We start from the raw sequence: 13,259 nt of genomic DNA, 5'->3' as shown, positions 1-13,259 counted from the left end.
CAATGATAAGGATACCGAATTCATTAAATACTCTAGGTCTGTATAATGTTAAGTTTTGTGGTGTTTTTCCGACTAGCTTTTTCTACTTTAAGTTTCAAGGTTTTTCCTTATTCGCTATCACGGAAAGAGACAAAAAGTTTACAAAACTTACAAATTTTTGCATTTTTATATGGTTTATTACGCCTGTTAAGAATTACACAAGCAATGCTTGTGTTATAGTATGAATTATCTTTTTTTCCAACCTAAGTCGCAAATATTGTTGCGACGCGAATTTTGTTGCGATAAAATGTGATCATTTTGAAAGTGTTCATTTTGATCAATAACCAGCTATTAAGTACAGCCAATGCTAAGGATTTTACCAGAGACTATTATTGTTGCGACTTTCCTAACGAAAGTAACGGAATATTTGTACTCGGGGTGCTTTTTTCTTCAGACAAATTTCAACTTTTTAGATAGCCATTTTTGACGGGACGTTTTTATATCATTCAAAAAGTATTGTTGTCCTAAGCTTAAATTTGGAAAGATATTAAAGATATTTCACCTGTGATCAGTTTTTGTTAAGTTATGGGAGTTTTAAAATTGCCATTTTGGCCAATTCGGGACAATTAACGCGCGATATATAGTTTTTCCCAGTTTTTCCCAGTAGCGTTATCGGTCATATTTTTTGCTTATGTATGCGAAGGGCAACTTCGCCTCTGTGTTACACTTGCGAAGCTGGTGCATTAGTACGAGACTTCTTTTTTCCTAAGTCGCAATAATGGTGGTGCACCTTTACAGCTTTTTAATAGCATGTGCTTTGATATTCGAATAGTAATAAGTTAACACAGTTGATGCATTTTTAATTTATCAAATAAACCGAAAAACGTGATTTGTTTCAAACAACATTACAAGAATGAAAACTCGATTTCAGAAGTTTTCGAACTCAAAATATCTCAAGAAATTTTTTGAAATGGATAATTGATACTTTTATGTGGCTCTATGCTTTGCGATTTGTTATATGCAAAGTTAGGGTGGATGCTTTCAGTTTTATATATTCCAAATTATTACATGCAAATTGAGTCTATTTGTCTTTGGTGCCATTTGTGCTGAAAAGCACTGGCAATTAATTAGAACATGTACCTGCTTTTTTCGTGACTAGTGTTTGCCGGTTGTTAAGCTTGCGTGGCTGAGTGGATAGTGTGTGACAAGAAAAATCTCTTGGTTGCAGTAGGTCGCAGATTCGAGTGCTACACATAGCCGAGTTTTTGCTAATTCGAGGCTTATTTCTAATTTTCTTATTTCAATTAATACAGCTGCTTTTTGGTCGTGCTCTCGCAAGTGTTTGCGAAGCGCAGCTTCACATCTGTGTGCAAGTTCTGTACAACTTACACAGGACTGATTACTCCTATTTAAGATATCAAAAATGAATGAGTCTCATATAGCTGTTCTAACATACAACGTCTATAGAACGGGCCAATTCTAGACTATTCAAAATCAATCAAGTAGGCCAAACCCCTAATAAAATAAACGAATAACAAAAGAATAAGTCTCAGTTGAAGAGAATCAAATTTGTTGTTTTTTACAATAGTAACTTTGATCGCAAGTTTCTGTGTCGTGGTGCAACCAGTTGTAGTTGAAGCAGTCATTTGTATTTGATGCATTGGTATTTCAGTCGGCTTCGAGTCCTAAAAATTTGTACAGATTGGTTAAATTACCGCACGCTAATTAAAATTGTAGCAGTAAACTTCATTCTTAAATGTAAATGTAATCTAATTGAGAACCATTTGACCAGAATTTTTTTTGTTGATGCCAACTCTGGCGTAAGCCAAGTTAGTCTTATAGTTGCATGCGCGGCTACACGATATGAAATAACTTGTTAGGACAGAAATAGTTGATTTAATGGTATTTTTTCCTTGTGACCTTGAAAAATTCCAATTTTGCTCTTTCTGAAAGTCTAAACAAGTATCATCTTTAAAAGCCATTTTCATTTTGATGGATGTCTTGTTTTATACGTACTTTTAGGTGAAAAAACCCTCATTTTTAATCATCAAACAACGTTCACTCACACTATCACTAACACTATGATCTTTAACATCAACTAGTAACACAATAACATTTTCATAAGGGGCGGTCCTCCTGCCGCACGACACTTCCCCCTCTTTCAAAAAATTTCTGATCAACAGAAGTTATAATTTCTAAAAATAAGTTTAATAAAGAGTTTTAAAAGTTTCAGTTTTAGTTTTAGCTATTTCTCTTTCTTCTGAGAATCTATTTCTGTGCTCTTTTTAAACACTCTATGGTTCTTCTTGGAGACGGGGATGATGAGAGCTCCTCTGCCGATACTGGAACAGTTGCCCTGCCGGAAAATCCTGGTACTGACGATTCTGACACTTCCTTCACCGGATGACGTATAGGACTGCCGTAGAATTGTGTGTGCTTCTTAATGCGTCCTGAAGTTCGCGATGAAGATGATTCATTTCCGTCTTGCTCTGCTGTAGTATCTGGGGTAGATTTCTGTAGGTGTCTACGGACCTGATACGGCTTGTTTCTTTGTTAGTTGGTCTTACAATTGTCAGGGGGCAGGACTGCGGAGTAACGTTCGATTCTACTTCTTGGTCATCTTCCGAAGATACTGGCACTAATCCGGCTGCATCTGTGACAACATCTGCATCAGGTTGGATAGTGACTCTGCACCAGGTTGGATAGTGGTCTTGTCGGACCTTCTTTTGTCTATCTTGACCGATATTGGGACTGCTTTAGAACTGGTCGGTTGGTCAATAGGTGAAGAGCTTGCCACTGGGGGCTTGATGACGCCGACTGAGCTTGACGACGATCTGGTTAGGTCCACTATCGGAACTGGTGGTCTGGGCTTCTGGATCAGAGTGCTTGCTCTGGACACGTTGGGTGCAATCCTCCGAAATTTCCCTTGGAAAGGGACTGCCGGTGCTGTAAGTTTTGATGATGCGTATAGTTGTCTCGGGTGGGCTTAGGCCCTCGGATCTATCGGTTCGTCCGAGGAAGAAGATGATGATAATTTCTTTTGTATCTTCATTCTTTTTCCCGTTACTGGCTTGCTAGGTCCTTGGTGACCTGAAATTTGGGAATTATTTAACCTTAATATGATATGTCATTTTTCTTAATAACTTTCCCTGATTCTGTAATATACGTTGAAGGAGTTATTTTGACGATCTTATCCAAATAACATTTAAAAAGTTGTTACCCCGTCTTGAGATTGGCCACTTTCCTGAATTCTTCGACTGATTTAGGATTAGATAAGAGTAATTACTCTAGTTTACTTTTTGCCTTGGAAGTTGGTAATTACACTGTGTCTTGTCTAAATCTGAGGGTCCCTGATGTTAAGCTGTTTCTGAGAGAAGCTGCTAGAAGTTGATTTCTCTCTGTTAATGTGCGGAGTGAGTGCCCGGCATCCTTCTTCGTGTGACAGCTTCTTTTTCCATACCATCCATTTGTTCGCTGATTTGGCTGATTGTTCGAGGGATCTATAGTAAGGTGTGTTCGCAATTGGTGTAGTTTCTTGTTTGATTTTAGGCGATACATCTCGACTTTGGCAGCGCTTCCTCACTACTTTAAGGCGTGGTCTGCTGTCGCAAGTCTGTCTTCCGCAGTCAGGAGGCCTCTTTTCAGGTTTTGCTCGTCTAAAAGTAGTTTAGATTTAAAATTATAAATTTTCTGCCAAATTGGGACTCGAAGGGAGATAGACTTGTAATTGAGTTTTTGTTACCCGAGTATCTTCGATTATCATTTTAAGAGCCGATTGGATATCTTCGAACTGTAAAATTCCCAATTTCCTTTCAATTGTCTGTATTGCACGCTCTACCAATCCGCAGCCTTGGTGGTCTCCGACCGAACAGAAAATGTGATTTATGCGTTTTGATTTGCAAAATTGATCTACAGCCTTATTTTTAAAACCGGAATCTTGGTCCGTTCTAATCGCCTTTGGAATACTTTGTGTAAAAACATTATTCTCCAAGAATTTTAAAATTTTGTTGGCTCCATTCGTTTTGGTGAGTATTGCAGACGGGTATTTGGAATAACGGTCGATAGCTACCAAAATATACACTTGATTTCTTACACTGTCTGATAATGGACCCGCGTAGTCTAGGTGAACTTCCTCGTTGGGACCGTTTAATAGAGGAAGAGATGTGTACATTTTGAAAGAATTCATTGGTTTCAAATTCTTACCGAGTTTGGTGCATTTTTTGCAGTTCCTGCTAAGGTTTACAATGTCCATGGATCCTCGGCGACCACAAATACTGGTCTATATCCACTATCGCTTCTTGACTTGGGTGAGAGCGATGTTCGGTATTCAAAGACCTTTTGGTTCCGATCCGAGAGAAAGGTCGGAGAGTACCAATACATATCCAAGACAAAGTGGGCACTGAAATTAAAAAACTCATCAAAGAAGGACACTTTGTTTTACTCATTGTTTTAAAACCGGGTCTTACGGTCTGACAGATATGCCCAAGGAATTTCAAAAGGCAATGGACAACACCCTACAAAACATCAAAGGAGTTATTTGTTTCTTAGACGATTTACTAATAGTTTCGAAAGGTTCAATCGAAAACCACAACAAAACTGTAGAAAAGGTTTTCCATAAACTAGACAGAGAAGGTTTTGCTCACAAACTATCAAAATGTGAGTTTTCTGTTAACAAAATGTCGTGGTTAGGTTTCGAACCGTGTACCAACCGAAATTCTCAAAGGTGCAGGCAGTTCTAGCACTCAAACCTCTCCACATTTTAAAACAACTGCGTTCATTCATGGGAGTTCTCAACTATCTACAGAAATTCTTACCCAACCTTCATCTTCTGACCGAACACTTTAGACCTTCGTTAAAAATGAGTAATAAACAATTTCATAAGGGGCGGCACTCCTACCGTAACACAATTACGTACAAATAACAATTATTCTTAGTTCCGACAAAACTCCTTTCTATCATTTCTATCAAATGATTGTCTATCATTTCTCGAACATAATTGTTCGGGAAATTGCAATGAAAGAATTGCATACCTTGTCTTCTTTATCGTCCTCAGTTTCCTTGGTTTTGTCTCAATTTTCTACAGTCTTATCTGTTGTAGATGTTTTAACTGTAATGGTGGTCCTCATTTTCGTGCTGCTGCAAATACTGTTTTTTTAATCGTCCGGCTTGTTCAACGCCAAGTTTATTTTGAGATAATTTCCTTTTTATTCTTCGACCGGCGTGTCATGATTAAAAGGCGTGTCTTCAACTCAAATTGCTGCCTATTTTTTCAGCATCAGCGTAGTTGTTTGTTAGTTTTGTCCCGACTACAATCATTCATGTAGCCTGTCACCTATGGGCTAATAAAAATCAATGGCTAATAAAATCAGAGCGACTGGTTTTTTGTTAGTCTGAAGTTTGTATTCTGGTAAAAGATGGACGAATATAAAAATTAAGATTGGTAAAAGATTTTCCATATGAATAAATTTTTCTCCAACATTTTGTATCGTAAAAAATTGGTTGAATAAAAGTTTCGAATGTTTTCTTTTCAAATGTCAATTTCTACCAGTAATTTATGGGTTAAATTAAATTCAATCTAACAACGAAAAAAGTTGAATGATCAAAAAAAAACTTTTTAAAGATGAAACTGAGAAGTCGCAAAAATTTAGTTTTCAACCTTTTTCTCAATTTTTAAAGATAATTGCATTTTTTTACCTATCGGATTTAGTTGTTATTTTTACGGAATTTATATATAACTTTTTAGCTAAAATAACAATTGTCAAGGTAATTTTTTTTCTTTCAACATTTGGTGATTGTCTTATTTTCTGTTTTTAGTTTCAGTTTCTTTTTTGCAAGTGTTGCAAAGCTCCGCTTCGATTGAGTGTTTTTGTTCCGACCATTGAAAATGGGGAGTAACTTTGGATTCATACGTGGTTTAGTTTTTTCCACGCAATGTCGAGTGCCGCAAATATTCATCGGGATGGCTGAGTGATATGTCAAATTCAACCCGTTTCAACCGTGACTCGAACGACTTTGAAGTTTTTCCAGCAAGATTTCCAATTTTTGTTTGTTTCAGTCTTTTTTCGAGCAAGTAAAGCGATCGAGTTTTGTTCGTTATCTGAAAGATTTAGGCTAAAAAGCTTGATTTTTACTAAAAAGAAAACTACTTACTGCTTCCTGGGCAGTAATTAAGGTGAATATAGCGCTACCTAGTCAACATTTCAAAAAATGTTTTTAATTTTTTTTTTAATTTTTGCTTTGAGTTTTGTTTTTATTTTTGTTTTGTTATTCATTTATTTGACAAATGATAATGATGTCGATTATGCCTATTTCAGTAACTTTCTACACGTTTCTATTGTTTTTTCATCACACGGCGTAAAAAAAACAACTTTAATTTGAAATTAAACGAATAGAAATCATTTTTTGTAGTTTTTATGAACATGGTCAGAAATTTCTGTGCTAATTGCACAGCAACGTCTATCCTTGTATTTTTAAGAGTAATGAACGTAGTGAAGACTCTCATATGGGTCTTGGGAGTAAAATACTCTAATAACTACAGATGTGCATTCATATATATTAATGCCTTTATGAATGCACTTAATATATTCACGTTTTGAGTTCATCTGCTGAAAGTTATGTAAATAGAACTCTCTAAATACGAACGTGGAAATGGCGCGAAAAAACGCGAATGATTTCTACTTTTGAAAGTGGAATTTAATTTTAAGATTCCCAGCGGAATAAAACCGTTACCGATTGATCCAGTTTTCTCTAAATGGGTTGATAAAATCAAAAAGCACCAATATTACGTTATCCTTGAATTTCAAAGAGCTTAAAAAACATCTGTTTTTTTCTTTAAAATTCCAAAGTTGAGATTTTTAAAATCAAAGTCAGTGTTTTTTTTTGTTTACTTGCGTTCATTACTCTTTTCCAACTGTCAATTGGCTATATTTCTATTTTAACACGAATAATAAATCCACAAATTCAGTTAGTTTTTGAGTGTAAAAATGTTTGTGCAAATTTGTGTAACAGCTATTTTTTTTTATACAGGTAACTTGTTACTAATTGATAATTTGATGCTTGTTTGAAATATTCTTAAGAGTCAACATTAAATGATTGACTATGTTTTTACTTATTTTATACGCCTGAAAACAAAGAATAAGGGTATGTTTGAATTTGCTGATAAGTGATTCGGGTTTAAAGTATTATACGAAGTATTTGTAACATAATTTTCAACTATAATTGAATAAGTTGATGCAAATAATTTCGCGACGACATTTTCCCAAAAATTGTTTGAAATGTTGGTTGCCCATTGGGATTTCACTCTTCTAGTATATATATGAATGGCTGTCTTGTCCAAAGACAATCCATTGCAGTCATCCAACTGTACGGTGCTGTTCGGACCCGTTAATGGGGAAGTGAAAGTGAGCAGTATGAAGTCGGGATCCTTCGGCAAGGCTAAGAACAGAAAGGGATCGATGGAAGTGAGAAGATACTTAGACAGTGGGGCTGTGTGGGTCTTTTTCAAGTACCACGACCCACCCCAACTCTTCTATTTCAACGTGGTAGGTTGAGGTTGTAATAAAAATGTGTACTATCTTAAATCTGCTCTATCGGCTCTGTGGCTCTGTGTAGATTTTTGTATTCAAGTCGCAAGTGCGTCAGAATCAGTTTCAATTGCCTTAATTTTTTTAAACCAAATGTCATTTTGAGATGGCATTGAAATGCCATTTTGAGCTGGCATTGAAATGCCATTTTGAGCTAAAGCTTTGGTATTTTAGGAAATACGGCAATGTTTGATTTCGTTTACTTGAATAGCATCCTTTCTGTGTAAACTTTTGCTGACGTTGTCTATGCAATAAATACCCCCAATAGTGGTTTTGGTAAAGAGTGTTATTTTGATCTTGTTTTCTACGGCATCAAGCGAAAAGTTTCTTAAGCGCACATTGTTTTCAAAGTGCAGATTGTGTTCGATTGTCGAGAACAAATCGGGTTTCAAAAGTCTCAAAAATGTCGGTTTGCAGTCAAGTTAAAAACAATTTTCGGTCGAAGATATGATATCGTCCTAAAGGTTTTTGTTTTTGAGTTTTTTATTGTCAATGAATGGAGCTTGCTTTATTCGATTTTTCATCCAGCCTTAACTGACTCGTTTTCTGTCGTCGATTCGTCCTCCTTACTAAAGCGCAACTTGCTGTCTCGGTTTTGAGTGAAAATTCTGAAAAGTTATTGTTTCAGGCGACAGAAAAGATAAAGGCAACTGCCTACCCAGACAAATTGTATCTATCATGTGTGGATAACAGCAGCATCTCTTACCAGTTTCAGCCTCAGTACAACTTGAATGGGAAAGAAATGTTTCGAAAAATAGTTGAGGATATCAATACCGCACTTCGAGAATCAGGTAGCTCAACAGCTGATTTTCATCCAATTACGTTTACAAAGTACTAAGATTTTTTCAATGTTTTTCAACCGTCTGCATTTCTAAGTTTTCAGTCCTCTGACTACAATCAATAAGCGGCTAGTTTATTTTATAATTTGTATTTTAAATGGAAAGCAATTTGGGTACTCTATAAACCAAAGCTCAATTTCATGAAAATTCATTTTAACTACTTGGTGCAATGTTTTTTACTGGGATCTTTTTCAGAATTAAATAGATTTGTTTGTCGGCTTCATGGATTTCGTCCCATTTTTTGTCGGCTTATTGGCCGGATGTATCAAATTTTGCTGCCATTATACAAGCATAGCTTGTGATATAGTATGAACTTTTTTTCCAACCTAAGTCGCAACTATTGTTGCGATGCAATTGTTGCTACAAAATGTGTTCAGTTTGGGAGTGTTCATTTTGATCCAGCTATTAAGTACAGCCAATGCTAAGGATATTAACACAGACTATTATGTTACAAATAGCACTTTAGCTTCAAGGCATCATAGATCTGTAGCTAAGAGGTAGGGAAAGAGACCAGCAGCAAAATAATAGGGTTCGAACCTGGGCAGGGTCGGATGTTTTAAATGAACTTTTTCGTATACTAGTTAAAATGCGTCCGCTCTATAAACTGAGGCATGTTATTTGGTAAATTTCGTTTTTTTTTTTCAAATTGACTGGTACTGCTAATGCGTGATAATTGGCTTGCGCCGCTTAGCAATTATGTAGTCTCATAATTGGCGTGCGTTATGAAATTTTGTAGACTCAAAATTTTATTCATTCAGTTTTTCCCAGTAGCGTTATCGGTCACATTTTTATTCGTGTATGCGAAGTGAAACTTCGCCTCTGTTTAGGATAGTTTTTTCAGAACTTTTTGATTCATCGGATAACTAGTAGATTTCATTACCCTTGCGATAAGCAAAGGTATTGCAACCGGGTACTAGACTTTTCCCGTAAACAACTTTGTTCACAGAATGGTCAAACAGTTGAATTCTTAGCATATTTGGAGTGTATGAACTACATATATGTACATAGGGTGAACATACGAGTTGAAAATTAATTTTTATCTGTTCCAAAATATTTGGATAGATTTTCGGCACGTAGGTCGGTCGGCTTTGTTTTTGTTGTCTTATTTTGCTCATGTTTTTTTTTCTTTTTATGATCTTTGTTATTAAATGAAAACGGTTGAACTCTACGAGAAATTTTGAAAAATCTGAATTGCCCTCTTAGGCCTTCTCTTATAGAATTTGAAAATAAACATGAAAAATTGTTTAAAAAATCATGTTTCGGCTTTTAGTTCGTTTATATTGTTTAAGCGGAACCTCGATTTTTTTTGTAGCATCAATTTACAGCTTTAGATATATTATTTTGTGCTTTTTAGCTTTGTCAATGCCTGACCTAATCGAAATATGTTTTTTTAATGTCGGTTTGTTAAAATTCATTTTATGTCGGTTTTGTCCTCCATAATATCTGTTTTGTCGTCTCGTTTGTTTCATTTGACGACTGAATGAAGTTGTTTTTGTGTGTATCGATGTGAGGGCGAGGGAGGACTCAATATTTTTTTTCATAAATATTCTCAATGAAGCCTCAAGTTTTTTTGCATTTTTTTCGGCTTACAGGGTTTCTACTAGGGTATTTTCGGCTTTCTTACTTCTTGGTAGTTTTTCTTTCGATCAATGCTATTTTCAACATTTTTTTTATCTTTGCGTGTTTTTATTTTAAAACTAGACTTTTTAATTTTAACGGATTTCGAATTTCGATTATAGTTTCGAGTTTTCGTTTAATTTTTTTTATTTCGCGGCAATTTTTTTCTCGATTTCTTGTTTTGCATCGCAAGTGGCGCGAAGCTCAGCTTCGCCCCTGTGTAATAAATTGAGCCTTAATCTACCGTCCAGGGCATTTGGTGCAGAGATAACACATAAACTTTTTCGTTGATTTATATCCCGTGTCACGAAATTTCTCTTTCTAGATTCATGTCTCTGATGACTACTATTAGTGGAAGTACTTGAGTCAGAAAGTTTTTGCCGAATTTTGTTGCATTTTTTGAAAATTTTTCGAAAATATTTGCTTCGTCGTTCAATATTCACGGAATTTTTACATATGCGGTTGATAGTGTTTTTTTGAGATTAATACGAGTCAGTCATACTGTTTTGAATGCTCAAAGCTAGTTCCACTACGAACTCTTTAAAAAACATAACTATATTAATCTTGAAAAATATTAATCTTTGTTCATTTTTTGTTTGTTTTTATAGTTCTCTTTTCAATTTCATCCTTTGAAGTTATCTCTGCTACTTTTGAAGGGTCATGTGGTTTTAATTCTGTTGTATCGCAAGTGGTGCGAAGCTCAGTTTGCCTAGACGTAAAATATCGCACGGGAATTTAAGATATTCTTATTGACTCACTTTTCTCAATTGAGTTAATTTGGCACCCACGAGAGATTCTTAAAAGTTAACGATGTTTTCGGCTGAATGAGTTTTGTCAACAGTTTCTGTCGGCTAGCTTGCGGTGCTTTGCTTGTGATGTATGGCAAGTCGTGCGAAGCTCTGCTTCCCCTCTATTTTAAAGCATGGGTGAATTTTTTGTTCGATGCGGGAGTGGTCCCAATGACTCTAATTGCTTTTAACTAAGTGTGGGTTCGATCCCCGCTGCCGCAATTTCCTTTGCTGAATTGTTTTCTTTTTGGCTTTTGCCGTTCTTATTAGTTTTGCTGGGTAGGTGTTCAAATTTTTGTTTCCAGATTTTGGGGTTCGGATAGTAAATAACTTGTATAGTCTTGTTTAACGTGTGGATAATCTAGTTTGCTTCATTAGTTTTTGACACTCTTTTGAGTTTGAGCATCACGTTTGAATGTTGACTAGAGTTTTTTTAGCTGAGCTTTATTTCAGCTGGCAAGAACAGTGAATGTTCTTCTCCAAGAATTCAGACGAAAGCGTTCAACGTTGAAGACGACAACAACGTTAGTGGTTAATTATTGCAGTTTCGAAAATCATCTAATGAGCATGATGATTGGATTCGAGTGGACTTTAGCCATTTTCTATGCATTTCAGCCCCTCGACAGGAATCGCCCCTCATATTTCACACTTGTCCCGTTTTGAATGATGTCCCAGGCTAGTTTCGTAAGGCAATATGAGTTTAATTGAACTTAACTTGGGCGGTTGGTTTTTATTAAGTTTTCAATATTGTCTAATGCTTTTGACACATGCGTCAAAATGGGGGGGGGACAAGGGAGCAAAGTCTGTCGCTAAACCAATTGGTCGGTTTGTACGGGGGCTGAAATTCGTGTCAATAGGCATCGAGTGGGTTATAATGAGTCGCTTCAAATCTCTTATAATTGGGAAATTAAAAGTTTTATTTGTTTATTGTTAAACAGCGAAACGGTTTATCAGTTATTTAGGTTTTGTGGTTTTTCAGGTGAAAGTCTTAAAAGTTGATCACGTGCAAGTTTGATTTCGATCAATTCATAAGATCAACTCAAATCCATTTCCTAAAAAAAGGGACATTACGCTTTCCAATAGCAAATTTTCAAATGGCGCGAAAGGTTAAGGCGACTGACTTTGTTGCAAAAAGGGACTGTTAACTTTCAAATTTTAAGTAGATTAAAATTACTTATTAACCCAGTTTTCTCTAATTGAGTTAATTATATGATAAAAGGTTCAATCATAAAAAATCTTTGAAATGCAAAGAGCCTTAGCTTGATATATATGTTCAAGAAAACTACCATTAGTCTCCAAGTGTCTTTTTTCATGTTTTCTGGTCGTTTTGAAGTACTAACAAAAAGTTTGAAGACAGCGTTGAAGAATTTTCCGACCACCACATCGATTGAAAAAAAAATCGAATAACATAATTTCTTGAAAAGGATAGTTTTTTTTTCTAGAAATGGTGATTGAAAAATGCATGAACGAGTGGTAGTTAATAGCTTAAATATCGCTGAAATTTTAGTGGAATGGAATGAGGAGGCCAGATTTTAATAAAAATTCTGTTAGTTCTTATCAAGTTTAGCCTGAAAAACGGGACAAAAATCAGACCACTTCGACACTGCGATGTTTTTTTAGAATCCGAATCATGTCATAAATGCCTAAAAACAATTACATGACGCTCTTCTAGTTTTCTAGCCAAAATCGGCTGGAAAAAAGGACCCTATGCCATGGTTTTTTCCCACCCCAAGGGGATGGTGGTCCGAGCAAAAACTTTGAACCCTTCAAGAAAACAATGAATCACCTTTTAATGTAGACGAACAGAGTAGTCGGAATATTCCGTACTACTTGCGCGTGAACTGGTTTCTTTTTCTAAGTTCGACATTTTTACAAAAGCAACGCTGGTGAAATCTTGAAGTATCAGAAACTATTGTTATTTGAAATAAAATTTCTTTCAAATCATTTTTGCTGCATCTAAGCATGTGTAAGCGAAGTGCAGCTTTGTCTCAAGTTTTAATTTATATAGAATAACTTCTAGATTTGTGTTTATAGAACGTATCACCCACGATATCAAGCGCAAAGTGAGTTCTTTAATCTGGGAGTTTTCATTTCAACGTAATTTGAGATAGTTTGAAAGTTTTTTAGGCGATCTGCCGCAAATATTCATCGGGATGGCTGAGTGATATGTCAAATTCAACCCGTTTCAACCGTGACTCGAACGACCTTGAAGTTTTTCCAGCAAGATTTCCAATTTTTGTTTGTTTCAGTCTTTTTTCGAGCAAGTAAAGCGATCGAGTTTTGTTCGTTATCTGAAAGATTTAGGCTAAAAAGCTTGATTGTTACTAAAAAGAAAACTACTTACTGCTTCCTGGGCAGTAATTAAGGTGAATGTAGCGCTACCTAGTCAACATTTCAAAAAAATGTTTTAAATTTTTTTTTTAAATTTTTGCTTTGAGTTTTGTTTTTATTTT

The 13,259-nt window shown here is 35.6% G+C and overlaps 2 protein-coding genes across 2 annotated transcripts in view; one reads left to right on the top strand and one right to left on the bottom strand.

The window, feature by feature from the left end:
* Positions 1–13,259, bottom strand: part of LOC134839017 (dynactin subunit 6-like) — a 275,517-nt gene that overhangs the window by 180,086 nt on the left and 82,172 nt on the right. The window lies entirely within an intron of this gene.
* The window catches only part of LOC134838998 (uncharacterized), a 31,805-nt gene continuing 25,836 nt past the window's right edge, over positions 7,291–13,259 (top strand). Inside the window, exons 1-4 of the mRNA XM_063854373.1 lie at positions 7,291–7,520; positions 8,191–8,353; positions 11,260–11,330; positions 12,841–12,869. Of these exons, the coding sequence (XP_063710443.1) occupies positions 7,299–7,520; positions 8,191–8,353; positions 11,260–11,330; positions 12,841–12,869 (485 nt within the window). The 5' untranslated portion in view covers positions 7,291–7,298. The remainder of the gene's footprint in view (positions 7,521–8,190; positions 8,354–11,259; positions 11,331–12,840; positions 12,870–13,259) is intronic.

The sequence above is a fragment of the Symsagittifera roscoffensis genome, chromosome 2 (genome assembly GCF_963678635.1).
Source record: "Symsagittifera roscoffensis chromosome 2, txSymRosc1.1, whole genome shotgun sequence".
In the NCBI taxonomy this organism is placed as follows: domain Eukaryota; kingdom Metazoa; phylum Xenacoelomorpha; order Acoela; family Convolutidae; genus Symsagittifera; species Symsagittifera roscoffensis.
Note: the sequence above shows the minus strand (reverse complement) of the source record. Positions and strands in the feature narration are given on the sequence as shown.